Source organism: Populus nigra, chromosome 10 (genome assembly GCF_951802175.1).
Source record: "Populus nigra chromosome 10, ddPopNigr1.1, whole genome shotgun sequence".
NCBI classification, from domain to species: domain Eukaryota; kingdom Viridiplantae; phylum Streptophyta; class Magnoliopsida; order Malpighiales; family Salicaceae; genus Populus; species Populus nigra.
The window spans coordinates 10,919,597-10,946,848 of NC_084861.1; the positions used below are offsets into that span (position 1 = coordinate 10,919,597).

The following is a 27,252-nucleotide window of genomic DNA, read 5'->3' on the forward strand; positions in this document are numbered from 1 at the left end:
AATTTTATTTCTTGCTCTACAACCATACAAAACAAAGACAAAGTTATGTTTTATATACCTAACAAGCACAAATCAATCCCGTCCCGTCCCGTACTGTTTGTCTATTACGTTTTGGAGCATAGCCGTCACACCATCACCATTACTATTAGAAAGTACGTTGACTTTTCATATTACAAGAATCAACCAAGTTTAGTTTAGTTTTGAGATGGGTTGGAGCAATTCAAGGCCTCAACTGATTTATCTTTGTAATACATATAATTGTTATGGCAATACAGCGTGTGTGTGTGTGGAATTGTTATGTTTTTTTTTTTTGTCAATGGAGTAGACCATCATGATCAAAACATCTTCATTCAATGTCTACTTTACTTGCTCGTTTTCCACCATTCAAAATTTAAGATGGTCTTTTGGAATCCACCTCTTCCTGCTGGGCCGATCAATGTTTTCAACCACATATGACACAAATTTAATTAATTAACGGTGACAGCGAGGGGTCATTGTTTTAATTAATAAAGGAAGCCACAAAAGGACACCCTTATAAATTTTGTTGGGAAATTGCAACTCATCTTTTGTTTTCTGTCCTGTAATCAATGTATGGAAAGCTCCTAGAAATCACCCGACGTGCATAGCAGGAGTACTTGGCATAACGGGAGTTGGATATGATTCAAGAGGACAGTTGGGATTGCTGATAATTGGAAGGGAGACAGTCTTGCTACAGAGATCTCCATCTTCATAAAGCTGCATTTGCTGTTCCAAACCTCCCTCTGATAAGCTATATCAATATCTTCCTGTACACTTTTCAAAAGCCCCACATGAAACCAGTGACCATCAGTGCCAAGTTTATAACAGATAGCATAGTATTACAAAAGAGTTACTACTCTATATTATAATGAAAAACATTGCGCGCGGTCTACAGCAAGGTTTTGAGAGAGAATCTCACTGCTTACTATTTCAATAGTTGATGGGTGAATTACAAGAATGCCAGCTTTTACTTCTTCAAGAAGTACATCCCATCTCTAAGTTCTAACTTCTCTTCAGAAACCAGACCTGATAAAAAGCTTTGCAATTGTTGGAGTGACTTGTCGTAAGGAGGATCAGCTACGCAAAACATCTGGAGCAACATGATGTTTGGAGTGATTTGGTTCAAATATATCCAACAAAAGTAATGGGGCATGTTTAAAATCTTAAACCATTCGCACCTTGAGAGTATTGTGAATGCGATCCAATGCCATGCTGCCGAAATTGGTGAGCATGCCCATTATAAACTTCTACAAGACACCAACTTAAGAAAGTTAGAGAACAATGATACTTCAAAAAGGTTTGAGCACAATTTAACGTGCACAACTACATCTAATTTTCATTTAATTTCCAGTATTTGTACTTGGGAAGCTGTTATCCAGATATGAATCCTCAGCCCCACCCCACACCCCACCAAAACTGACATCTTCTTCGAAGTTTAAATACAGCAGAAGCAACAGCTCATTAAAACATTTAACCTGTCAATACTAGGGGCAAGCAGGCAGGGAAGCAGCTACACTAAATTCAATTTTACAGTTGAACCAGTTTATGACAATTAAAAATGTGTCTGAAATGATAAACTGCAGTTAGGATGAGAAGGAGAGTAGATATATTCTTCCTAATCTTAGAGGAATTGAGCGAATCCACAAGGGGAAAGACCATATCCTTAACAGCAGGCTCTTTAAGAGCTGAGTTCAACTGAGAATAAATCACTGAATTACATTACACTCGACACTGGTTTCAAGCATTAAGCATTCATTGAGAAGGTGAAAACTATCGATATCAAGAATATTCACGTCACAAACCTCATAGATGGTCATTTCCTTGCGTATCTGGTCCTCGACAGAGGCTACAGATCTCTCTCCCTCCTCATCACCTCCTAACAACTCCTCACAACTACCAGTATTGCCACTGTTTTTGCCAGCATCGACAATGCTTTCCACTAGGGTAAATACATGATCATTCAAGTCTTTGCCCAGTGATTCTGTAAGAATTCCCTGCGTATAGAAGTGAGGTGAAAACTACCAGTCAAACTCCTAACTTGTAGCCCGTGAAATACTAAATAAAAAGCCAATCCAAACCATATAGAGAACTTTCAGCCAAACTTGTTCAGTCAACATGACAATCATCGTATTTGTTAAAACTGTGAGCAGGCATTATATCAATCTCAAGAAGTGACTGAACATTGCCAATCCAAACCATATAGAGAGCTTTCAGCCAAACTTGCTCAGTCAACATGACAATCATCGTATTTGTTAAAACTGTGAGCAGGCATTATATCAATCTCAAGAAGTGACTGAACATTGCCAATCCAAACCATATAGAGAGCTTTCAGCCAAACTTGCTCAGTCAACATGACAATCATCTTATTTGTTAAAACTGTGAGCAGGCATTTTATCAATCTCAAAAAGTGACTGAGCATTAAGAATTCAAATATACCTTGCTTATCCAAAAATTTATCCTCCGATTCAACACATCCACAGGTACTCCAATAACAGTAGCAAGCCTATTTGAGGTCCAACTGAAGCAGAAACAAGCACACTTTTACACAATCAATGAGATACACATCCAGTCTTGCAATGGAAATGATTCCTGAGCTTACCTTGTTTGGTCTTGAAATTGCATGATAATTGCAGCATGTATGGGAGCCACGCTTAACTGCATTGTTCTATCTTCAAATTGCAACTCCAACTAAAACAGCAAATCCCAAGACCAAAAATAAATGAGATGAAATAAAGCATTGTAATATATCATGTGATGCAATAAAATAAAGAACTGGATGGAGATTTTGAAGCACCTAACCTTGACTGTTCCAAGATTTTTCTTCCAGAGTAGCTTACGAGGGGTCTTGATTTCATGGAATCTTTTTGCATAATCAGTGAGTAGCTGGTTTACAGGTTCAGGTACATTAAGAGCCTCATCCTGAAATCAAGTGCAACAAGATTTGTTGCTTGTCAAAATGTACTTGTATCGAAAAGAGTGGCCTTGAAAGAAAAGCATACGATGACCAAAAACATAATACGTGACATGTGAACATATCAAGCTTGTCAATTTCTGACAGTGAAATGGAATTCGAGAATGTTCTTTTTTTTTTTTTTTTCAAGAAGGGGGGAATATGGGGCCAAATTCTGGAGGTATATTTATGTCACAAAAGAAAATTAGAATATCAGCACTTAATAACACAATAATTCAATGTGCTTGCAGGAATCATGCAGAATGTTTTATTAAAGCTGACACCAAATGGAAAAATCTAAAGCAACCAAGGTCCTCATATGGATTAGTTGTTTTCAGCTACAATTAACTTCAGAAAGTGAAAGACACAGCACATGGCCCTGCCTAGAATAGCATTGACCACAATAGAAGATGGCTTTTACATAAGCCCTCCAAAGTTTCATCAAAAAGCACGTCTTAATATATCACTATGAGCCACCACTGCCCCGGTACCTTTTAAAATAATTGAAAATGCATCTCAATAACAGCAACAGACCAACAAAAAGTTTTCCTTGGTACCTGGATTGGAGGCCAAAAATTTGAAGATAGGATTGTAGCATTAAGGATATCCATAGATGCCCCTGTTTCTGCTGGTTCTGAACCTAAGAATTCATTCACCATAAGGAAATTCATCAACAAAAATTCAAATGCTAATTAGAATTCATCTGCAAGAGTAGCCAAGAGCTATCTGGTGCATTTAAAATCTTCTAATTTTGTATGGTTACCTGTTTGAGCTGACTTAATTGTTGCTTTAATATTGTGGTTTGTCCTCTTGGAATCAATAAGATCGTTAAGCATAATTTCACACCTTTGCATACTACTCTCTCCAAAATGTATCTGGAACATGACAAGAAAAAATAAATTAAAAGGCTGGAGCATTTTATACCCAATTAAACACAAATGAACATGCCCCACATGGTAAATCTAATTAAAACAAAGATCACATGTAAAAGGACTGGTGGGAATCTACCTTGAGGAGTTCTAAAGTACGTATTTCCAAGTCAATATCATAATCAGATTTGTTGAGAAGCTTTTCAGCCAGCATAACACGGTATTCATTGACAAGTTGGTCTTTTGAACCAATTATGCCGACAATCATCCCTAGTATGTCAACCTTCCTTTGATTCCTGCTGCCCTTCAATGGATCAGCCTCGACAGGATCAGGCACCCAGCTGAATGGGCAAAAGTCAAGGAGAGCAACATGTTAGCTTTACAAGTAGTTGAAGGATATATACTAATCAGCTAAGTCTACAAAGTACACTCCATTTTCAAATTACAACTTTTGCATACCTTGCAGCATTGACCCATGCCTGCTTGTCATCTGTGTTGAAATCATCATCAGCACCAACATTCTCCTGACTTTCCTCATCCCTATTTAATTCTTCAAGAAGACTATCGCCAGTAATTCCAGATCCATTTGGATTCCCACCAGTCCCATCAGTGAGCATGGTGACAATGCATTTTATTGTATCTTTTCTACCCCTTAAATAGTCTTTTATTGGTTCACCAACAGCTTCAAGAAAGACACCAGCCGGGTCAATTGTCCGCAGTGCTTTAATAGTCGAAACATACTGATGCAATATATCATTGGTTGAGGCACCTGCAGTGAGCAAGCGATATCTCAATGCAGAAATAAAAGACTCCACAAGTTTAGAATGCTGTCCAGTATAGTCAAGGCACTGCTTCAAGTCTTCGATTGCAGGAGAGCTGCGAGGTCATTAAATAATTAGGAAAGATAAGAGTTTTCCCAATAGCATCTTACATAAACATTATCAAGCACTTGTAGCATCAAAAGACAAGCAGGATTCAGATCCTAGAAGCAAAGAGGAAAGGAATAGCAACTAAAATTGGATTGATATGGTTTCCAGTTTCAACACTTGTTTTCAAGAAAATAATACATAGACATCATTCACAAGATCCAATTTCACCAATGCATGTCCCCATCAAAATGGGATCCAAGACTTCTCATGCTATACTAATATATTGGTTATTAATATCTATGAACAATATGGAGAGAGAGAGAGAGAGAGAGTTTTGATGAATCACCAACAGTGCCAGTTTACCAAATCTATTTACTTATAAATTTAAACAGTAATTTGTGAAATTTCAAAATCACTTTCTAACACAACACCATGACCAAGATTTTTGAAGGTGAGAATATGCCCAGTGAAAAGTGCTAGTTTTAATGCACAATCACAAATGTGAGCAACCACACAACATTCTGGATTCGTTATGTGAGACTGTAGACACCAACCCCCACCATATTCTGTTTGTTACACAGGAATCTCATAATCATCGTTTAGATTAAGGCAAAACTATAAAGATAAAACATCAGATAACAGTAACTGTCATTGCTGCCTTATGAATAGGAATCTGTAGAGGAAAATGAGGTTAAGAAGACTCTGTTGAGGAATATGAGATTAAGAATCCAAAAAAGAGTTACCTATCAGGATAGTCAACAATAATCTCAAATAGTTTGGAAATCCTCAAATCTTGCAATGTTTCATAAGCAAAATACTCTAGTCGCAAATGCCATCTAACAAGTCCTTCAGAGGGAGCATTAATTGCAGGATAACAAGCTGAAGGGTGAGAAGCAAGAGGTGACCTGTGACCTGGTGAAGGGCTATAATAGCTAGTAGTCTCACCAAGATAAGCAAGGAGTGCATGCAAGAATTGGAGAGGCACATCCTGTAATTATTACCCAAGGAATCGTCAATCAATATTATAGAAATAGAAGAATATACAGATAAGAAAAGTAAGGCATAAAATAAAAATTAAAATAAAAAATACAATGAAAATAATGCGTGAAATGGCATGATGAGCATTTTTAATGCTTGCAGGTTCTGAGTATCGCATTCACACGGAATGACAATAAGATTTGCTATAGCTGCTCTTTGCAGTGCATTACCATTTAAAATAGCTTGTCTTTATAGTGCAATACATGATCATGCATCTGATGCGTGACATTCCCTGTGCATTCCTCATGTAACTTGACAAATGCAGTTTGTCAATTTAATGCAGCACATGGATGGTGTTACGACACAATAAACGAGTCAATAGTACAAATATCTATGATGCAGCAATTGTATGAGGTGGAAGAAATGTAAGCGCTGATAAACACTGGAAACGACCTTGATCCACTCATTAATGGAGCCCAAAACTGAAGCCCTGTAATCGTCGCCGGCCAGATCATGTACTTTAGCCTGCCATCCAAATAGGAAATATGTTGTTACAAATAATGGGGATACATAATTCAGAAGATAAATGATGCAGACTAACTTAAAATAAGTTGCTCTTATTTTTGTGTGCACATGCGAGTGTGTACTAATTATAAGGTTGTCAGACAAAATATGTTAAAACAACAGAAAGTCAGAGTGGAAGCAAATTAATTTGGCCAAGCATTGATTGCATGGCAAATCACACGCTCACCTTCAGAAGCAAAAAGATGGCAGAAGCATACGCATCTTCAGTCATAGATGTGAATCCAAGACTTCTGAGGTCACGTACAACCTTTCCAATATTCTTCACTAAATTGTTATTCTCTGTAAATTTCCCTTGTAGGCAGCTTTCATCAATATCCATCGCACCATTCCTATGTAACATTTTCCCCATCTCATCTAAATCCATGTCATCTTTATCTTGAGAAGCATCATCATCACCACCATCATCATCACCACCATTAAACTCTCCATCCATTATTGTACTCAGCTCCTCCAGCCTTCCCTTAAAATACCAGTGTAGTAGTTCTAAGAACATTATAAATCACGGAAACAACACTACAAATTAACCTTACTATCAAAACATCTTTAGCCGCACATAAATCACTAACAACAAAAAGCATACTAATTACGAGGCACGCATACCAGGAAAATGGCGAGGAAGACTAGCCATTAGAACTGAAGAAACCATCAATCGATACTTGGAAAAAAGATATTCTCTTTCGACATCAGAATCAGTTTTTCCTTCCAGTAATAAAGCACGAACTAACAGTAACAAACACTTCTCCTGATACTGTTTCTCTAACGAAATCTCTTCAAGTGCTCTGCACAAAACTTGCTGCAACTCAATTTCATAATTAGCTCCTACATTGCTATAACAATCAAAATACCGCCAAAATTTTGACGCTAGGTTTCTCTCGAAAGCTTCCTGTCATGAAAAAAAAAAACACATTAAATTGCAAATGCTTAAAGCGTTCCGTATGAGAAGCATTTATATACGATACCTCTAGTGACTTGAGAAAGAAATCGCGAACGAGAGAAAGGAGGCCGTGCTTGCAGAGGATTTGAACGTGGGAGAAGAGATCGGAGGCGTCGCCTCCGTGGAGAAGAGATAGGGTGGCGGAACAGAAACTGCCATAGCTGCCAACAATTTCTTGAACTGAATCAGCGCTGAGTGTGTCTAGAATTTCTAGATTGCTTACTAATGATAGAATTGATTCTTCCATTCTCTCTACAAAACCCTAGAAAGAAAGAGTTGTGGGTTTTGGGAGGGAGCGTGAAAATCGAACATCTCTAGAGATTATTTTCTTTTTGCACCTTGGTCCTCGTATTATACATAATGTTTGAAGATAGTGATAGCGTTAAGCAATGTTGTCGATTGAGTACATCTTGTTGGTTAACGTGGGCGGGTATATCCACAGGCTCCTCTCTCTCTGACTGTGATTGCAATGCCTCTCTCTCATGTCCAGATTTTCTTCTGTTTTCAACAGTTTTCATATTTTGTTCTAATCACAAGCAATCTTGCATTTAAGCTTGATTTCTCTTCCAAAAAGAGAGGTGTCAAGTACAATGATTTCGTTAATAACATGATGGTCTAAGATTGCTAGGAGTATTTAGATCATATTCACTGCATGCATGAGCTGATGGATTTCATCAGAACATGTGGGACAAAGTCAAGTGACATGAAATATTTGCAATATCCCTAGCACTAGCCTTATGCTAAGGTATATTGTTATTGCAGCTCCTGCGATCTCCCATGGTGCCCTTTATTTCTCAAGCTGGGATTGATACATCTTTGCAGTCTAAGCATGCGACGGGTCTCTTCTCTGGAAGCAAAACTCGGCAGAGTTATGTTACCGGCTTCTTTCACCTCTCTTAACATCAACTCTATTGTCTCAAGATCAAGCGCCATGATTGCTGGTAATTTACTTATCTCTGGGCTTTATTGGTATGGTGTTGTTATGGCCGTCAAGAGAACAACAAGGAAGCTAGCATGGATTCCTCGGGTTGAAGCCCATTTCACCAGTGTCATCACCATGTTCGCAGCTTATTACAAAAGGTTAGTCAATCTCACTTTAGCCCTTTCTATGTTTTTCTTGCCATTCCAGATTGTCCTCGGAGAAAACAAACTTTGATGGATGCGCTTTTTTTTTTTAATTATTATTAAAGAGGTTCAAACTAGAGACAGTGGCGGAGAAAGTAAATTGTTGTGGAAGCTAAATTAGAATTATCACGAGACTTCGTAAGTATTAAAAGATGTTTTGAAAATTTTTGGAGGGACAGGGTAATAATCTCCGAGGGATTAGCTTGAAAACATGCATAAACTTAAGGGACTTTACTGATTTTTTCAAAATTTGGTGGTCATGCCCCCTCAAAAAAAGTTTTTTTTTTTTTTTAACCTGAAAGCCCACAATTCAGGTCCAGCTGACACGTAGGTATTAGTATCCGAGTCAAGCTCAATCCTTATACAAATTAACTGGTCATGTTATAAGATAACAGTGTTTTTTTAAAAAAAGTATTTTTTAAAAAACAAAATGTATTGAAGTATTAGTTTTTATATTTTAAAATTTATTTTTAATATTAGAAAATTAAAATAATTAAAAAATAATTTCAAATAAAAAATATAAATTTCAATTTTTTTCTGAAAAAATAAACATGCTCACGGTGGCCTGCCACATGCAATCTCTTTTTTTGACGACAACATTCCAAACTTAACTTTATCCTTTAAAAAAAAATTATTGATTGATATTTGACTCATTTATCTAGCTGTTGCGTTCAAGGATGTGACCGTTAGAAGCCCCCAATTTCAAATCCGCAGAGAACAAACCAGTCAAAACACTAGAGATACCCTACTGGCCACCACTGCCAAAAAAAATGAGAGAAGAGGACCAACTGCAACAGCCATTAACACCAGAAGAGTTGATGCAAGAGCTCAGATTCAAAGCCACTGAGCTTCTTCTCAGAGAAGAATGGCAAGAATCCGTTCAAGTCTACACCCAGTTCATCAATCTCTGTCAAGACCAGATCTCTGTCAAGTCACATCAAAATCACCCAGACCCAGACCTCCTCACCAAGCTTCAAAAATCCCTCTGCTTAGCCCTGTCAAACCGTGCTGAAGCACTGTCCAGGCTTAGAGATCTCACGGGAGCGCTCAAAGATTGTGATCAAGCATTGAAAATTGAGAGTACACATTTCAAGTCCCTTGTTTGCAAAGGCAAAATCTTGCTTAGTTTGAACAGGTACTCAGTGGCCTTGGATTGCTTCAAAACTGCTGTTCTTGATCCACAGGCTAGTGGAAACCTTGAAACTCTGAATGGGTACGTGCAGAAATGCAAGAAACTGGAATTTCAATCAAGGACAGGAGCTTTTGATCTCTCTGATTGGATCCTAAGTGGGTTTCGTGGCAAATCTCCAGAGCTTGCTGAGTACACTGGTCCAGTGCAGATTAAGAGGTCTGAGCTCAGTGGAAGAGGCCTGTTTGCAACAAAGAACATTGATGCAGGGACTTTGCTGTTAGTGACTAAAGCAATTGCCACAGAGAGAGGTATATTATCAGGTGAAGATTCTTGTGAGAATGCACGGTTGGTCATGTGGAAGAATTTTGTTGATAAAGTTGTAGATTCAGCTACTAAATGTGAAAGAACTCACCATTTGATTAGCACATTGTCAAGTGGTGAAGATGAGGATAAGCTTGAGGCTCCTGAAATGAGTCTATTTAGGCCTGAGGCAGAGGAGATTGGAGAGTTAAATGAGAAGCTTGATAAGGTTAAAATTTTGAACGTATTGGATGTGAATTCTCTTGTTGAGGATTCAGTTTCAGCTAAAGTCTTAGGGAGGAATAGTGATTATTATGGTGTCGGATTATGGGTTCTGGCTTCATTCATTAACCATTCATGTAATCCTAATGCTAGACGCTTGCATGTTGGGGATCATGTGCTAGTTCATGCTTCCAGGGATGTTAAGGCGGGTGAAGAAATCACATTTGCATATTTTGACGTGCTTTCTCCATTAAGCAAGCGAAACGAAATGTCAAAGACATGGGGTTTTCATTGCAGTTGCAAGAGGTGCAAATTTGAAGAAGAAATGTGTTCTAAGCAAGAGCTGAAGGAAATAGAGATAGGACTTGAAAGAGGGATTGATGTGGGCAGTGCAATTTTTAGGCTAGAGGAAGGTATGAGAAGATGGATGGTGAGAGGGAGGGGGAAAGGCTATATGAGGGCATCATTTTGGGCTGCATATTTTGAAGCTTATGGCTCTGAGAAATCTTTGACGAGGTGGGGAAGACGAATTCCGGCTGTCGATATAGTAGTGGATAGTGTTGCAGAAGCTGTGGGGTGTGATGAGAGAGTACTGAAGGTTTTTATGCAAGCATTTAAAGGAAACGGCGTTAGCTTGGTGGATATGGAGAAATCACTCAAGTTGGGAAGAGGAGTACATGGAAAGGTGGTCAAGAAACAACAAGCCTTAAGGTCCCTCCTTGACTTTGGCACTCATGATGCTTGAACATAGGCTATTGAGCTAGTAGCGATGCCAAGTTTTTTCTTTTTCTTTTTTCTTTTTTGTCTCTGTTTTTCCTTCTTTTTTTAACTATTGCAAGGTCATTTTTTACTTTGTTTTGTGCCATATTGACACGATCTGTAGCTTTTGTTTTCTGGCACTGTCCAAAAATTAGTTTGTGTTACCATTCATAAATAACAAGGAAGCACTTCTCTTACAATATCAGAATATCAGGTAAAACTCTAAAAAAGTAGTTTTGAGCATTTTAGTTAAATGCGTGCCCATCTGCATGGCAACATCCAAATTAAATTTAGAGTTCGCTGGGAGAATCATGGGCAGACTGCAGAACTCAGTTTTGTTCCGCAATCTGACTGCATGCACCTGAGCACCAAAACCATCCGGCGACACTTCTAATAATGGCCATATCGACCCCTAGAAGCAATTTGTGACGGCATAGCAGAGAAATTTTTTTTCTTTTTTTTCCCGAAAAACTCCTTGGACGAGGAGTGGATTAATTCGCCACTCTTGGAACAGGGGATTTGAGCATAACTCCAAATTAGGCATATGAAAATACTTCATTATCATCAATACCTGCCATTTTCTTTTTCATTAACAAGAAATAATGTAATCTATTTTTCCCCCATTACAAAAGTAAAGTTATAAATAATTTCTGTTGACAGTAAGATATGGTGACCTCAAAACTAATACAGTTACATGCACTCTCAAGGGAGCAAAGGTGCATTGTAACGGCAGGGTAACTGCAGTACAGACCAGAGCAGCCTGAAAACCTACAATATCAAATGATTCATTCTGACCAGCTTATTATAGAGAATGCAGTCATCCCTCCCAGTGTTGTTCTCCAACAAAGCACTTTGCACAAGTTCCTGATGCAAAAAACCATTGGAAACTAGAAACAGCACATTTGTACGAGTGCAACCCTTATGGGAGAAGCTGAGAGGATACAGAAGCACAGTTCTAACCTTGACTTCCGTGTGGGAAAGAAATGTCCCCAAGCTGTGTATAATCAACCTCATGTCTTCAACCTGAATAGGCAGCAGTTAATCCTCAACACTCCCAGACGCTGACAAAGAGCAAAATTAGGAATTTTAGTCCTACCCTGATGTAGCCAGTTTGATTCCAGTCAAAACACCTGAAAGCCTGTCCCAAAAAAGAATTATTGATAGTGGGTAGATCAAAGAACAATCCTGATATTCTCAAATTGCAGACAAAGAAAAGGGAATTAAAGTTTCTGAGAACATACCTCCAATAATTCCTTATCAATCACAGCCTCCTTCCCAGACAGCTCTTTCTTCTGTCTCCACCTTGTCATCTTTTTTTTCAGACAAATCTGAAACAGACTTGGGTTTTGTACCTGCATCTTTTAAGTCCGTTTTGTCCTCAATTGCTTCCTCTGTCTTGTCTCTTTCATCACCAGACCGAGGTTCATGCTCAGCATCCCCACTGGTCTTCCCCTCATCTTTTTTCTGTTTAGCATTTCACCCAATAAAACAACTTATGTCGTACGGAATCTCAATGTTTTTACAGGAAAACCAATATTATAATAAATTATCAAACTTGAACTGGAAACTTTTAACATGCAATCCATCTTAGACTTCCCCAACTTGATATGCGACTATTTTGCATGAGAGAGCTTGTCTGAAAGATTATAAAGAAGAATTCTTGCCTCGTTAGATGAGTCATGCCCAGGGTCATCCATTTGTTCATATTCTTCAGGATCGTCCATTTCTTCACATTCTTCAGGATCTTCCTCTGGGTCTTCCTCAGCTTCACTTTCTTCTTCCTGCTTTGGCTTATTAATAGGATCAACAAAAGTATCCTCCTCCATGACAGTTTTTTCGTCATCCGGCTGATCTGCACTTGACAGTTCACTGTTAGCAGATTAGCTTTCAGAGGTAGAGCTCACTAGTCTTCAGGCGCCTTCCTAATGATTTCTTGTCGTCCTTCACATCCATTCCGCCCCACTGCCTCTTGCGTCGATTTCTTTTTCTTACGAATTTTATTTGTAGCTTCTGCATCTAATAGAGGAACACTGGAAAATGCCTTAGCAACTGAATCAAGTAACATTCATGTAGATGGAGTAACCATTGTGAACCAACCTGGAGAAATGTCAAAAGACGAGATCACATTTGATACTGAAGCATCTCATATAGTGATTCAGCAAACAGTGAGAGCTGCAAAACAACAGTTACATAACTCTCAGCACACAGAGTTTCATTGAATTTAGGCATACATAAAGGGAAAATATAACACGGTATTAACAAGGCAAACGTCAAATGTTGATTCCTCAACATCCTTACCAGTGTAATCCAAAAGTGCGTCCAGGGAAAGTGATAAAGAGCACAGCTGTGGCACAGAATGTATCATTAGGCAATAATATTAAGTGAAGGCAAAGTGTTTCATATTATTGGTCTTTTTTTTTTTTGGACAACACTGACAATTAATATAAGTTGCTTATGCCTTTTAATGTAGCAGTTAGTAACATAAATATGTGCCAAGCAATAATCAAAACCTATTTTGCCTTCCTCGTTGCCTTTTGTTTTCAAAATAAGTCCAGGGTGTCTAGGAGGTTGTTCAGGCTTCCTCTTTTCCTTTACTTCTTTATTTGATTTGTTCCAGGACTCATCATTTTCACCTTTGTCCTTGTTTTCTTCCTTCAATCTTTCATAATCCTTCAACTTTCCTCCCTTACTATTAGCATTATCCTTCAGGGCAACCTTTTGCTTGTCAGCCTTAACTTCAGTTTTAGTCCCTGAGCTGCTTTTCTGGTCAATTTCCTTTTCATCCTTCTTATCCTCCTCGAGATCCTTCACGGCCTGAGCAACTTTTTCCTCATCCCTTTTGTCATCTTTCTTAAGGTCACCCACCACTGGCTCCTGAACCGTTGAGCTTTCTTTTCATTACTTTCTTAATTATTTTCTTTTTTATGGTAGTTTTGATACCAGTACCTTGTGCAACTACAGGACTGATGGTATCTGAAGTATTCTTTGGTTGATCCTCACTGCAGTCCTTCTCAGCTTTCATATCAGACTGCAAGCCATTATCTTTATTTTGAGTAGATTTACAACGCAGCAGACTAAACTTGCAGCCAAACTATTTAGGAGGACAAACAAAGAAGAACATATATTATTTAGATGAAGTTAGTTTTGGATACAGAACATTTTGTCCTATTCAAGATTTCAGGGACCACAAACATGAGAGCGTAAAAAAAAACTCCAACATCAATGTGTGATGTAATCTTAGATCCTAAGAAATTTGTAGCAACTAGCAAGTACTTCACATTAAGTTAGGATATTATCTTAATACATGCAGTAGCAAGAATTTCAACCCACATTACTGATTAAATACTAGAAAACATGCAAATAAGCTAATGAAAAACAGAACACATAACTATAAGGATTATGTCAGGTTATAGATTTCCTTAAATTAGAAAAAAAAAGATTCTGAAATGACTATGAATAGCAGTAAAAAAGACCTGTTGAGCACCACTCATGGAAGTTGAGCCATAAACAGCTCTGTACTGGTCCTCATAATGTGATGTGGCTGAAGCATAATCTCTGTATCCACCAACATCAGCCTCCTGAGGACCGCCGAGAATCGATGAATGCCTATAGGCCAATGAATGTTGAGAGCCCCCATCAAGCCCTCCAACAGAGCTCCCAGAATAGGTCATTCCCAGCTAACCAGATTTCAATTAAAAAAACGACACGTATATCCCGAATCAATCAAAGCATGAGACACGTATATCCCGAATCAATCAAAAGTAATACACATAAGAGTGATTGTCCAAATTACAAGAAAAGCTACAATAATTTTACTGATTTGCGTACAATCAAAATTAACAAGCAGTAAGAAAGAACAATATGCTCGAATTACAAAGGAAAACTCATAGAATAAGCAGCTCCCAGTTGTGAAAAAAGAAAAACAAATAGCGAGAAGACGAGATTTCAAATTTAAAAATGAGACCTTTACTCCACGACCACTCACACAGGAAGAAAAAAATTACACCAGAACACAGCATGGATAATTATCAACTAATCAAGCTTTGGTATTGCGTTTGCTTCTGCTTTTCAAATTGATTTTCACCTCAAAAGCATCAAATTGATGCTTTTGAAAGTAATTTCTAATGATTTTGATGTGATGATTTCAAAAATAAAAATAAAAAATCATTTGAATGCATTTTCAATTGAAAATCAATTTTGAAAAGCACCTCATCACAATAACATACACTGAAAGAAATTGCCCAAGAACAGCAATTTTCAGAGTCATTCATACGTCATCAAAATCGAAAGACGGTGAAAAGTATTAATCTGGCCTAAGTACAAGAAAAGCTGCAATTTTTACTTTGCAGTGAGCAACACGTAAAAGAAAGTTCTTACATATTGAGCATAGGCAGATTGGGCACCATAAGCATTGCTGCCTCTCGGAGAATACATATTATTTAAACCAATGAATAAAAACATGGCAAAAAAAAACCTGCAATTAAAAGCCAAGCAAACATATTACAAAAACAAACATTGAAAGAGACAGCCAGTGATTAGAGAAGAAAATGATAACAACCAACCCGCAATTGATATTATACGGACTGCTGCTAGTGGGGTTTTTCTTTTTCTTCTTAAAATCTCTAAAACAAGAGACCATTGTTCGCATTTGGGCCCTGAATTAAAAAAAAAATAGATAACGTGTTGTTTAATTTGCTTAGATTTTAGTGATTGATATAGCTAGAAAATTAGAGTTGAAGTTTTTTTTATTAAAGAATCTGTTTTTTAATTTTTTTAATTTAAAATATTTTAGAAACTGTGATAAACTCATTAATAATATAAAAAAAACTAAAAAATCATTCTAGAAATTAAAATAAAAAATTTATCCAGAGATTTGTTTTTCACAAACTAAAGAATTATTAAAAAAATTAACACATTCAAAAAATATATAAATAAAATGTTCATGTAATTACACTCTTCATTAAATAATACAATTATAGTATATGTATCAATATATACTGTTTATGTTAATTGTACTGTTAAGTAAACAGTATAATTAGCATGAATAGTTTTCAAAAAGTATGAATTCCCTGCTTTCTAAAAATCGAGTTCCTGCGTAAATAAATAGTGGGACTCATTTTTTTTATTTTTTAATAATTCATAACCAAACAGCTAATTAGTATGTTTTTTAAAAAACACGAACGCTAACGCGTAGACAAACTGTTTCTAGTCAAGTTCAAAAGTAAGAGCTTCAAGTTCTGTTTACTGGCTTTACTACTCTGGTTTTAGTTCTGAGCAGGTGGATTATACGGATGATGATTCTTTGGAGTTCAGTTTAGAAAACCCAGAAAGGTTTTGCCTCAATAATGGGAATGTTGATAAATGAAAGATCTTTAAGTCTCTGCCTGGTTTGGCAATGAGTCAGGATGGGAGGCATTGGGCTAGAATTGAAGGGGAGCATCACAGTGGAGCTCTGTTTGATGTGGGGTTTGAGAGAGAGTGGGATTCTTTGTTTATTGCTGGTCCACGGGTTGTTTTTCATGGTAACAGTGATCTTAGAATGTATTATCACTCGTTTGATGTGGAAAGTGGGCAATTTGGTATTGGGATTGCAAGGTCAAGAGATGGGATTAATTGGATGAAGTTGGGGAAGATAATTGGGGGAGGAAAAATTAGTTCTTTTGATGAGTTTGGTGCAATAAATGCATGTGTTGTGAGGAACAAGAAAGATGGGAAGTATTTGATGGCTTATGAGGGTGTCGCTGCTGGTGGAAAGAGGAGTATTGGATTGGCAGTGTCTCCTGATGGATTAAGAGATTGGAGGAGACTTCAAGACGAGGCAGTGCTGGAGTCATCGGTGAAAGATGGATGGGATAACAAGGGAGTTGGATCTCCCTGTTTGGTTCAAATGGACGGGGAAGTTGATGAATGGAGGTTGTATTACAGAGGAGGTGGCAGTGAGGGAAGGACTGGAATTGGAATGGCAATTTCTCAAGGGAATGATGTTAGCAGTTTAGACGATGGACAGGATTCCATTTATAAGATAATGTGAACCAAGTGATTTCGTTTTCTTTTGTTTACCTGTTATCATCATCTAGATCTACTGTAGTTTGCTCATGTGCACGAAGCTATTATAATCTCAGTTTAAGTAAATTAATTTGTTTTGCACCATTCCTACAAGCATGATAATCTGCGGTTACTTGAAACACAGGTTTAGATGTTCCATGTATATATTCAGACAGTAGCTAGGTTACATGCATCCAAGACCCTAGCTTGCATAAGCTTCTTGGGTTGTTTGGAATGGGATTTTTAAAGCGTTTTTTATTTTAAAATATATTAAAATATTTTTTTTAAAAAAAAAAATAATTTATAACAACCACGTATTAAAACAATTTAAAAATTAAAAAAAATCAAATTTTAAACAACTCTGTGCAAACACAGCTTCTTCAAATAAGGTCTTCAAATATCCTTTTCGCTTTAATCTCTAGGAGGGCCCATATCCACCAAACTTGCATCTATTTTCTTTTGGATATGTTTTCTTGTTTGCAATCATGATCCCGGTCCAATGGACTTCGAGTCTACAAGGCTTCACTAAAGAGTTCTTTTGACGGTCAGTATGTTCATACTTCAGACACCCTGAAAACATGTTACCCGTGAATAAGAATGGTTAATTGCAAATGCTAGAGATCAAGAACGTTGAGTGTGTTTTTTTTTAATAATATCTGTATATTAATATTATTTCCATTTGTATTGTATTTTGAAATTATCCCACGAAGGTTCAACATTGGGATGTGCAGTTACAATGAATTGCCTAAATAATGTATAAGTTTTTTAGAATTTTGAAACTAAATCTTCATAAAAGCTTGTATGAATCAAAGTGAAAGAAAATGCTTTTAGTTTAAAATGCAATGAATTCTAAGAAGTTAGCCGAGCGATTAAATTAGAGGTATGCTTCATTCATTACCTTGTTGAATTTAAGATTTGAATAGATTTATTCTCTGTAAACGCACTAAATTAAAACAAGCGTGTGTTTAAGATTGTTTAGAAAACAGATTTAATCTTGATTGATGATGCATTATCTAGTTTAAAGAATAATCTTTGACATGGAAAATAAAATAAAATGCAATGCCCCTGGCCACCAAGATTTCCAAGCCATAGCGTGAACCGTCACCTGTTACCACATACAGTGATGTATGCATAAGAGAAAAGGAAAGATGCTGAAAATATTGTTGTTGTTGTTATCATTTCAAGCATGAATATTTCTAAAACAATTGCTAATATTACCAAGAAAAAATATGATCTTATTCAATATATAGTCCTGGATAATTTTGCAAATATTATGTAATTTTATTTGAAGAAACAAAAATAATAATTAAAAGAAGGAAATTGAAAGTGACGTGCCAAAATGTTCTTAAAAAACCCGCAAAAAACTAGCACCGGAAAACACGAAGGAAAAGATCGAGCAGATCGTAATTAAGAGGCAAAGGCATTTAAGAAATATATGTACAAACATTGAATGGCGGCAGTAGGATTAGATGCAGGGGTGGAACCAAAACATAAAATTAAAGAGAATTAAAATGTTATAATTTATGCGATTTGTGCGGTGTCTTATAAAAATACTAAAAACAAACTTAAAAAGGGTTGGAAAATTTTTTTCCTTGCAGGGTCCAGCCCCTACCAGCCTTTCCTGTCTCCGTCCCTGATTAGATGGGATAGCATATGCAGACATTATTGCGATGATCAATAATAGCGCAACGGGAAAATGTTATTGCCCTCGAGACACCATGTCTGTTAATATAGTGTCCACCGAGTGGCTTCTACGTCCAGGGAGAGATCCTTTAGTTAATTCAATGGTGGCAACAAATGGCTCGTCATCTGTGTTTAGGCAAATCCCATTCCCTTTATCCGGTGGTTTTTCTTTTTGTTTCTGCACTTTTATTTCACTCATGTCTTCCCTTTTTGTTGCTCTGTTTTCGGTTGTTGTTTTTTCTCAGCCTCTGTTTTGTGTTCCCTTCTCCATGTAGATTCCCACTTAATCACTGTTTTAATTGATCTCGGCTTATGAAAAAAAATAAAAATAAAATTACAGATAGATGCTTGACTCGCGTGGAAAAATAATAATCACAATATTACGACGCGTGTAGATAAAGAAGACAACCTTGGTTCGTGAATTAATGACTTGCTCCGTGCAATTCTCAGACGGTCTGTGTAATGTCACTTGGGTTGCCTCATATCAGTCACCCGCCTGAGATACTCGAGGGGTACTGCTCTCTGCCTGAAATAGCGAGACACTGTGCATGATAAGAGACCAAGTGATGCGACACCTCCATTCATTAATGCCTTTTCAAAACAGCGACCAGGATTCTTTTTTCGCATGGCTGAGAAGATGGAATTAGGTAAAGACAACAAAATGCAATCTTTATTTGGAAGGCATGAGAAACTGGGGGAGATGATCACTTTTTTTTTCTTTTTAAAAAAAAGAAGAAGTTTCGGGGTTCGGGTGTCTAGGATCAATTCATGTATTTTTCTTGTTTAGAGTTAATTATAAATATTTTAAAGCATTGCCATATGAAATAATAATTATCTAACGTATTAAATTAATAATTGGGTTAAGAAAAACCATAGGTGATGCATGAACATAAATTTTATACAAGCATGATATTGAATTGATTAATTACTTCAAAAAATTCCATATCGCAATAAATCTTTCTATAGTAATCTCTTTACATTATATTCAATTTCCTTCTTTGGTATAGGGAAAATATTATCTGTATATCTAACTAAGCTTGTGTAATAAATAGCTATTTAATAGCCACTGGTTCGGTTTTTATATATAAAAATAATAAAAATTACCTATTTAATTAATTTAATATAAAATAAATAAATATTGAGCTGACATGATTTAAATGATAGATTTTTTAAAAAATAATTACATTACTTGAATAATAATGGATACAATATAGATATTGTTAAATTCAATCTAAAATCCGCCCAAACTAACTTAAATATTTATATTATATAAATATATTTATAGAATATTTAGATTTTTGTAATATAATATGATATATATATATATATATATTTTAATATCGAGATATATATATATATATATATATATATATATATATATCATTTTATTATTTAATATATATATACACTATTTTATTTTATATTAAATAATAATCAAATAATAGATACTGGAATATTGATAAATAATTTATAAATATATAATTTTTTTTACTCAATAAAATATAAATATGAAGAAATTTACCAATTAACACCCATCATATTCCCTAATTTCATCCTCCGATCTGCGAGGAAGGAGCTCAAAAGTGGGGGTAGCATTGTATAAATAAAAGATGCTGCGACCCCCCGCCCCCCACACACATATCAGCGAAATAGTCAGGCACGCAATCTTTACACAGTAACATATCAAGTAATTTATGACCACAATTTAGTTCCAATCCCTAGCAGCTAGCATTCAAATTAATTACAGACAGAACATCTAAACAACCTTTATTTATAAAGATCTAATGTTACACTTGATGCAATGAAATTAACCATTACGAGTCCCTCAGTCAAACCCTACAATGAGGTCTTTTTCTTCTTCTTCTTCTTCTTCTTTATTGTACTAGAACTATAGAAGTAGCTATAGAATAGATAATCAAAATACAGAGGACCCAGTTGGAGAAGCATCCACCAGATTGAGTAAGCTATTCCAATAATTATCTTCAAGACTACCAGCATACCAATCATTAATATTCTCTCCAGAACAGGTCGGGCTGGGGTCCAGAGAATTACACACTAAAATTTCCGAAAATCCGTCAATGATATTCCCCATAGGTGCGTTTTCATTCGCTGAAGAGTCTACAAACCAAGCATTATGATCGCTGGCATACGGGCTTATATCATGAATTGCCATTAAACTGTCCAAATTTCGTTTCACTTGTGCTGTTTCTTTCAGTTTCTCAAAGCACTCCAACTGGTTTCCGCTGTCAAATTCACTGGCCGTAGCCCCTCTGTTGCATGTAGCATTATTTGTGGCAAAAGCTAGTGTGGTGGTTGCATTTTTCTGAACTCCAATGAATGGGATCATGGCTAATGCATTTTCTGAGAAATTCAATGTGGATGTTGGAGACTCGAGAGAGTCACGGCCGCCTACCGAGAACATGCTGAAGACGACCCCTTGCCATGCTTTGAGAACATCAAGACACTGTGGTCTTGCTGTTGGAGCTGCACTACCTTTGTTGGAGACTTGAGCTGAAACTACAGAGCTTAGTACTTTTTTGGGAGGATTAGGTACAGTTAACTTCGACTCACGGACCAATCTGGCTTCGGCCTCTAGTCGAGCACTCTCCCATTGAGCCATGTGGCTTAAACTGGCAGCACCCTTGGAATGGCCACTTCCTGAGCCGAAAGAATCAGCTTTTGGCTTGTGTGTCACAGGATCAATGCCCATTTTGTCTAATCTTTTCTTAAGATGTGTGTTCCAGTAATTCTTGATCTCGTTGTCGGTTCTTTTCGGCAAGTGAGTAGCAATGGCTGACCACCTGTATAAAACAAGACGGTCATCTTTACGTACAAAGCATCATGCCTGTGTCGCTGTCTAAAGCAATGCGACCATTGATTGCAATACCTAGAGAGTTTATACTTGGTACGTAGTGATTTCTATGATAGCAACAATATCAATAACTAATTAAGAAATTTTAATTTTTTAAAAAATATTTTTGAAATATAAAAGCATTCGTACATAGTAGCTTTGCAAAGACAGACACAAAATCCGAAGACCAAAGATCATCGAAGGAATAATAATACCAAATTAAGTGGAAACCATGAGACCACACATGATGAGAGTGTGACGACCGTCAATTTCAAGATCCTATATATCACCGCGAGGAACTAACATCTCACCTGTTTCCAAGAAAAGCATGAAGCTGAATGATTGATTGTTCTTCCTGCAAATTAAACTTTCCTCTCTTGATATCTGGCCGAAGGTAGTTGGTCCACCTGAGTCTACAGCTCTTCCCGCATCTTCGAAGTCCTATATATATATATATATAGACACACCAAAAAACAAAAGGAAGGGATAACAATAAAGCTATCGTTTAATAAAGACTAGGGCGCCACCAAGTGAATAAATAATTGGGAGTAAATAAAGGGTCTGTTAATGTAAATCACCAGCTTTGGCAGGCAAGGCTCGCCAGCTTCCATGCCCATGCTCTTCGATGTAAGCCAAAAGCTTCTGGTCTTCTTCAGGAGTCCATGGCCCTTTCTTCAGTCCCACCTTCTCAAAGCATTGAGACTTAACCATATCTCAGACCAACCGAGAGAGAAAGAGAGAGATAAACTATAACGTGGAAAGTAAGGAGAAATATCAGGGGGAGACAAGTGAATTAGAAAAACACATGCAGAATATATAGGCGCGCTGGTAATATAATAAATATTATCGATATGGATCCGTACAAATCCACCTGGAACTTACAAGTAATTTACATGTCGACAGATAGCAGTTATTTACTTGCCTTTTCAGCCAGTCATGCGGTCACTCTCTCTCCACATGACCGAGCGAGCCATTCATGATTTATTTTTCTAATGCAATACATTTGGCGCGCAGTTGATAGTATTAAAACTCCCTGAGCTATATATTCTTTATCATCCATAAATGATTTATTTTTGTAAGATGAAATAATAAATACTACTGCTTTAATTGCATGTATACCCCCCCAAGAAGAAATTACATGTGAAATATTCGATCTAATCCTTGCCTGAAATGGGAAAGAAAAGGCAAACGAATTAACACGATCTCAACTGCTAGCTACTTGGGATTCTTTGTTTGCACATTACATCACATATATAATAGCAAAAATTATACGGCGTAGGAATTTGACTTTTTAATTAAGGCTGATTTCATCTTCTTAATTTTGAGCGGAGTTAAAGTGCATGAGCCGCCGTTATCCATGTAATTCGGATGATTTCATGAACTATCAGTGGAGAGCGTGGATGGAAAGTGCAACACTGCGAAACAGAGTATACATTTAGGATAAACCTTGAGAAAACTTTTTTATTTTGGGGTGAAATCAATAGATATAGAGATTAAAATGTTTCTGGCTATTTTATTTTTTTAAAAAAAAAACAGAAGCAGATCGATGAGAGTTTATTTTTATTATTTAGAAAAGCAGGGAGGATTGAAGGGTCAACGTCATCGCAGATAAATTCAGATTGAAGGATTTTAGTTTCCGTAGCTGCAGCATTTAACTCCTTTCATATATAGCTAGAGAGTTTTTTTAAAAAAAAAAAAATTATTTTTAATATTAATACATTAAAATGATTTAAAAAATATCAATAAAAATTTCAAATTTTGCTGGAACCATTTGAGATGCAATGTGAAACAAGGGCGACGAAGTCTATTGTCCAATTGTCCAAAACCAGTGATACAGCCAGCACATGTTACCGACGAGATCTTTTCTTACATTGCAGAAATTTGAAAAATACTAATCAATTATTTTTCTTATAACAATAGTAGGTTGTATGTATTATTATATGTGTATTTATGTTTACAGGTACATGTCCTGCTGAGTGTCTGATTTTCGAATGAATACTGTATTTACTCTGTGGGAGCGATGGGTCCTAAGCACATTAATAAGAAAAGACGTTCGATGAAAAACGAGTTGAAACTGTTTCCCTTCGTCTTTAATTCAAGATAACAAAGAGTATTGATGTCATTAGAGTTAGAACCCACCTAAATTCTTGTCTGGCTTGTGATTTTGGGTATATATGGATCGGAGGTGTGAACATGCGTGGCTTATTTCATGCCTATCAATACAATACAATACAGCAGCTAATTCTAAAAAATATCTTAATTCATTATATTTTAAATTTGTTTTTTAATAATCATGAGTTCGACTAATCTTAGAATTGCTGGAGACTTACATGATCATTAACTTCAAAACCTATAATATTAGTTAATGTACATGCAAACTCGTCCAAATCGACACTTATACGTTAATAAAATAATAAAACAACCTTTAATATAATTATTGATAGCAACGGTCATAAATGGCATGCTTTCTTTTAAATTTTTTTATTTCCAACGATAATAACGAAAGGATTAAAAAAATTGGATCCAATTTCAAATCCCATTATTTATTAAAAATACTTGTCTTTGAAGAAATATTAGAAAAACAAAAGAAGATTAAGAAAAGAAATATCGATCTAATTATCCCTGCTTTGCCTCTATTCACTCTCTTTCTTCTTTTTTTAGTTTCCAACAATATCTCGAAGGTGTGACGTGTTTGTGGATTCACAAGGATAAAAATTATGCATTCCCCTCTTCGTGCATGAAGTGATTTCATTCATTTGTATGCAGACTCTGAGGAATGGTCCTCGCTCCTTTAAATTTTATGATGCATACGTCCAGCAGCCAAAGCATTTCACGTGGTAACGGGTAACTCAAACGATTATCAAATGTCGCGATAACAGACTCCCTGGAGCTCGAAATCTACATAGGCCCATTGCATCAAAAACCAGCAGGCAAGATGGTAGACGAGAGTATTTGAAGGTGAAATCGAGTGACCATATTGAAAGATGCACAATCAAAATAAATCATGTGATGGAAGAAAGCTTCATATTGAAATATGTTTGATGAAGTGATCAACGAAGAGAAATGTTCATTCAATGAAAGCAAAGGGAAGAAGCAAGGTTGTCAAAATCGCGATTCAACTCGTAAAATCGTACGTTTTTACGAGTTGATATAGGCTTTACGTGCTAAATCGTTTGTAAAACTCGAAAATGGGTAAAATCGGGTCAAAATCGCGTAAAATCGCGATTTTACCACCGATTTAACGATTTTGCCCACAGAAAAAAAAAGCCTTGTATCTGCCAGGTGTCGACCGCCTATTGGATTTAACAAAGCAAATGCAATGTTTTTCACTTTCTCTTCAGTCTTCTTCGCATTTCAGTTCCAGTTCCAGTTGAAATCCCTAAATTGAAATCCCAAAATTCCAGTTCCAGTCGCCCCTAAACTGAGGATTCCTCAGTCACTCAGTGTCTCAGTCTCTACTCTCTATCTCTTTCTCTCAGCCGTCCACGATTCCAGTTCATCATTCACAACAGCCCTCGCCTCTCATCGACGACGTCCTTTTCACCAGCCACCGTGAGAACCAGAGTCCACCCAACAACAACGACGTCTCTCCAGTCTCCACCAGGTAAGTTACTGTTCATCTTGTTTCTCTGGTTCTCTCTTCTCTGTTGGTAACTACCAGCGGCTGGGGGTGCTTTTTTTCCCCTGTTCGTTTCTTACTCTAATGCAGTAAGCCAGTATGCTAATATTTGTTTGATTGAATTTGCAGGCTCCAAGTTTGACTGCAATAATGATCTCCTCGGTGCTCACTGCTCAGAACAGAGGTAAGAGTTTCTTACCATGTCCATTTCTTACCTTGTTTGTAATCTGTCGTAACTGTTGTTTATGACCATTAGGTGCTTTAATCTTTACAGTTTAATGATGTTAAAGATTGAGATTTTGATTCAAAGTTTCTGTGACTGTCTATTATTGAGATATTGAAAATCAATTGGATTAAACCGTGCGGTGTGTGTGTGTGTGTGTGTGACTCTGTGAGTCTGTGACTCTGTTTTTTCACATAAATCAATTGTCTCTGTTTCTTGATCTGAACAAGTTGGAGTCAGGTTAGTAATCCATGTGCAATTTTGTTAGTCCTTGTTAGTTGTTAGTAATCTATCGTGACTGTTAGTTGCTAGTGAATTGAGCTGTGAAGCCTGTGAATTGTGATTATGTTGAAAATGCATGTTGCTTCTGTGTGCCTATGCACCGGCACCCAGCATGCATTTGCTATCATGTATTGGGTGTTTGATGTTTCTGTTTCTTGCCCTTTCCTTCTGGCTTTTATTTCTATTTTTTTTTGGAAGCTGTAATGGTTACCTTATATGCATAAAATGTTTGGATTGATTACAGGGTTGATTTGAATTGATTCTTGAATTGTTGAACTTATGGCATCTAGGAAAAATTCTTCTGGTAATAGGCTTGATGTGGGATGGCAACATGGTATAGATATTGATAAGAATTCTAGAAAAGTTCAGTGCAAGTATTGTCAAAAAATTATCAATGGAGATATTTTTCGTTTTAAACAGCATTTGGCTTGCACTCGTAAGGATGTTGAACCATGTCAACAAGTACCAGAAAATGTTAAGCAGATGATTTTAGGTGTTTTGGTGAAAAATCTAGAAGCAACTGAAAAGAAAAGAAAGGCCCATCAATATAGTGTAAATGATAATGATGATGATGATGATGAAATAAAAGAAATTAGCTCCAAGGACAAAGGAAAGAGAGTAGCTAGTGGGAGTGGAAGTACACAAACAACTCTAAATCAATTGCTAAAAAAAGTTATTAGAGAAGAAGCATGTCGACAAATTGCAAGGTTTTTTTACACTAGTGCAATTCCATTTAATTGTGTAAAAAACCCTGAGTTTCTTAAGGCACTTGAATTGGTTGCAAAGCATGGGCCAGGTTTCAAGCCTCCATCCTACCATGATATTAGAGAGAAGTATTTGAAGCAAGAAGTGGACCAAACTATGAATTTGCTTGAGGATTACAAGCTAGAATGGAAAAAAACTGGTTGTTCAATAATGTCTGATGGATGGACAGATAAAAAAAGACGTTGTATTTGTAATTTTTTGGTTAATAGTCCTAAAGGGACAGTTTTTTGTCATCGGTTGATACTTCTAATATGTCCAAAACTGCTGATAAGGTATTTGAGATGTTAGATGCCATTATGGAGAGGATTGGGAAGGAAAATATTGTCCAAGTAGTCACCGATAATGCTGCAAATTATAAGGCAACAGGACAATTATTGATGGAAAAAAGAAAGAGTTTGTTTTGGACACCATATGTTGCCCATTGTATTGACTTGATATTAGAGGATTTTGAGAAGAAGTTAGAGATTCATCAAGTAACTATTGCTAAGGGAAGGAGAATCGCCTCATATATTTATTCAAGAACTATTCTTATTTCCATGCTAAGGCACTTTACGAAAGGAAGGGATTTGATTAGGCCTGCTGTCACACGGTTTGCTACTGCATATTTGACTTTGGGATGTTTGAATGATCATAAAATGCAGTTGATGACTATGTTTACTTCCAATAAGTGGAGTTCATGTAGGTTTGCAAGAATAGAAGAAGGGAAACGAATTCAAAATTGTGTTTTGGACAGAGCAGGTTTTGGCATGATGTTACTATATGTATTAAGGCAGCGTACCTCTAATTAAAGTTCTTCGATTAGTTGATTCTGATGAGAAACCAGCTATGGGTTTTATATATAAAGCAATGGATAAAGCAAAAGAGAAGATACAAGTGAATTTTGGTTCTGTGAAAAAAAGGTATATATCTTGCTAATTTCTATTTTAGATGTTGTCATCTATTAATATGAATGTCTTTAGAGATACTTTCAATTGAGATATTCCTTGAGTGTAATGATATATTTTTTTTATATATAGTTATATACCTATATGGAATATTGTTGA

At 36.5% G+C, this 27,252-nt stretch overlaps 5 protein-coding genes and 1 pseudogene across 17 annotated transcripts; 2 read left to right on the plus strand and 4 right to left on the minus strand.

Moving 5' to 3' along the window:
• Positions 1-332: 332 nt before the first annotated feature.
• Positions 333-7,513, minus strand: LOC133705341 (anaphase-promoting complex subunit 2). Of its 6 annotated transcripts, XM_062130480.1 has the most exons (17): positions 7,229-7,512; positions 6,870-7,152; positions 6,436-6,752; positions 6,138-6,209; positions 5,450-5,694; positions 4,607-4,713; positions 4,297-4,519; positions 3,977-4,178; positions 3,732-3,843; positions 3,526-3,608; positions 2,818-2,937; positions 2,618-2,706; positions 2,455-2,536; positions 1,821-2,012; positions 1,197-1,265; positions 945-1,108; positions 333-792 (listed from the first exon to the last, which is right to left on the minus strand). In XM_062130480.1, exons 1-16 carry the CDS (start codon positions 7,448-7,450, stop codon positions 986-988), a joined length of 2,541 nt encoding a protein of 846 aa, XP_061986464.1. In that variant the 5' UTR covers positions 7,451-7,512; the 3' UTR covers positions 333-792; positions 945-985. The 6 variants fall into 6 exon arrangements, with proteins under 6 accessions (XP_061986464.1, XP_061986462.1, XP_061986463.1 ...); XM_062130478.1 differs by having other exon boundaries at positions 333-785; positions 4,297-4,713; positions 7,229-7,513; XM_062130479.1 differs by having other exon boundaries at positions 333-785; positions 938-1,108; positions 4,297-4,713; positions 7,229-7,513.
• A 595-nt stretch (positions 7,514-8,108) lies between these two features.
• Positions 8,109-10,941, plus strand: LOC133705342 (methyltransferase FGSG_00040). The gene is made up of 2 exons (XM_062130482.1): positions 8,109-8,283; positions 8,991-10,941. Exon 2 carries the CDS (start codon positions 9,099-9,101, stop codon positions 10,725-10,727), a length of 1,629 nt encoding a protein of 542 aa, XP_061986466.1. The 5' UTR covers positions 8,109-8,283; positions 8,991-9,098; the 3' UTR covers positions 10,728-10,941.
• A 400-nt stretch (positions 10,942-11,341) lies between these two features.
• LOC133705346 (protein SHORT ROOT IN SALT MEDIUM 1-like) lies at positions 11,342-12,376 on the minus strand. The gene is made up of 4 exons (XM_062130487.1): positions 11,983-12,376; positions 11,838-11,879; positions 11,702-11,764; positions 11,342-11,605 (listed from the first exon to the last, which is right to left on the minus strand). The coding sequence occupies exons 1-4, from the start codon at positions 12,097-12,099 to the stop codon at positions 11,510-11,512; spliced, it is 318 nt and encodes a 105-aa protein (XP_061986471.1). The 5' UTR covers positions 12,100-12,376; the 3' UTR covers positions 11,342-11,509.
• Positions 12,377-12,405: 29 nt separating this feature from the next.
• On the minus strand, positions 12,406-15,338 carry LOC133705344 (protein SHORT ROOT IN SALT MEDIUM 1-like). 8 transcript variants are annotated; one of them, XR_009844245.1, is made up of 5 exons: positions 15,119-15,338; positions 14,215-14,418; positions 13,040-13,085; positions 12,839-12,913; positions 12,406-12,751 (listed from the first exon to the last, which is right to left on the minus strand). XR_009844245.1 is itself a non-coding variant. In XM_062130486.1 (4 exons), exons 1-4 carry the CDS (start codon positions 15,200-15,202, stop codon positions 12,897-12,899), a joined length of 351 nt encoding a protein of 116 aa, XP_061986470.1. In that variant the 5' UTR covers positions 15,203-15,338; the 3' UTR covers positions 12,406-12,896. The 8 variants fall into 8 exon arrangements, 3 of the variants coding, with proteins under 3 accessions (XP_061986470.1, XP_061986469.1, XP_061986468.1); XR_009844246.1 differs by having other exon boundaries at positions 12,406-12,757; XR_009844244.1 differs by having other exon boundaries at positions 12,406-12,913; positions 13,040-13,832.
• A 443-nt stretch (positions 15,339-15,781) lies between these two features.
• On the plus strand, positions 15,782-16,787 carry LOC133705300 (uncharacterized; annotated as a pseudogene).
• Positions 16,788-20,219: 3,432 nt separating this feature from the next.
• On the minus strand, positions 20,220-22,126 carry LOC133705343 (transcription factor MYB106-like). The gene is made up of 3 exons (XM_062130483.1): positions 21,899-22,126; positions 21,632-21,761; positions 20,220-21,270 (listed from the first exon to the last, which is right to left on the minus strand). Exons 1-3 carry the CDS (start codon positions 22,029-22,031, stop codon positions 20,385-20,387), a joined length of 1,149 nt encoding a protein of 382 aa, XP_061986467.1. The 5' UTR covers positions 22,032-22,126; the 3' UTR covers positions 20,220-20,384.
• Between the last annotated feature and the right edge of the window lie 5,126 nt (positions 22,127-27,252).

Excerpts from the sequence above, each read along its gene's own strand:
- LOC133705346 (XM_062130487.1), bottom strand. The coding sequence starts at position 12,099 with ATGCAGGTACAAAACCCAAGTCTGTTTCAGATTTGTCTGAAAAAAAAG. Across the intron at positions 11,880-11,982 it reads TTGATAAGGAATTATTGGAG|GCTTTCAGGTGTTTTGACTG; the intron begins GTATGTTCTCAG and ends TTTTTGGGACAG. Across the intron at positions 11,765-11,837 it reads ATCAAACTGGCTACATCAGG|GTTGAAGACATGAGGTTGAT; the intron begins GTAGGACTAAAA and ends CTGCCTATTCAG.
- LOC133705342 (XM_062130482.1), top strand. The coding sequence starts at position 9,099 with ATGAGAGAAGAGGACCAACTGCAACAGCCATTAACACCAGAAGAGTTG.
- LOC133705341 (XM_062130478.1), bottom strand. The coding sequence starts at position 7,450 with ATGGAAGAATCAATTCTATCATTAGTAAGCAATCTAGAAATTCTAGAC. Across the intron at positions 4,714-5,449 it reads ATTGTTGACTATCCTGATAG|CTCTCCTGCAATCGAAGACT; the intron begins GTAACTCTTTTT and ends ATGACCTCGCAG. Across the intron at positions 3,609-3,731 it reads AATTAAGTCAGCTCAAACAG|GTTCAGAACCAGCAGAAACA; the intron begins GTAACCATACAA and ends ATGAATTCTTAG.
- LOC133705343 (XM_062130483.1), bottom strand. The coding sequence starts at position 22,031 with ATGGTTAAGTCTCAATGCTTTGAGAAGGTGGGACTGAAGAAAGGGCCA. Across the intron at positions 21,762-21,898 it reads AGCCTTGCCTGCCAAAGCTG|GACTTCGAAGATGCGGGAAG; the intron begins GTGATTTACATT and ends ATATATATATAG. Across the intron at positions 21,271-21,631 it reads CATGCTTTTCTTGGAAACAG|GTGGTCAGCCATTGCTACTC; the intron begins GTGAGATGTTAG and ends TGTTTTATACAG.
- LOC133705344 (XM_062130484.1), bottom strand. The coding sequence starts at position 15,202 with ATGTTTTTATTCATTGGTTTAAATAATATGTATTCTCCGAGAGGCAGC. Across the intron at positions 14,419-15,118 it reads AATCTGCCTATGCTCAATAT|CTGGGAATGACCTATTCTGG; the intron begins GTAAGAACTTTC and ends AAATCTGGTTAG. Across the intron at positions 13,086-14,214 it reads CCATGAGTGGTGCTCAACAG|CTGTGCTCTTTATCACTTTC; the intron begins GTCTTTTTTACT and ends TCTGTGCCACAG.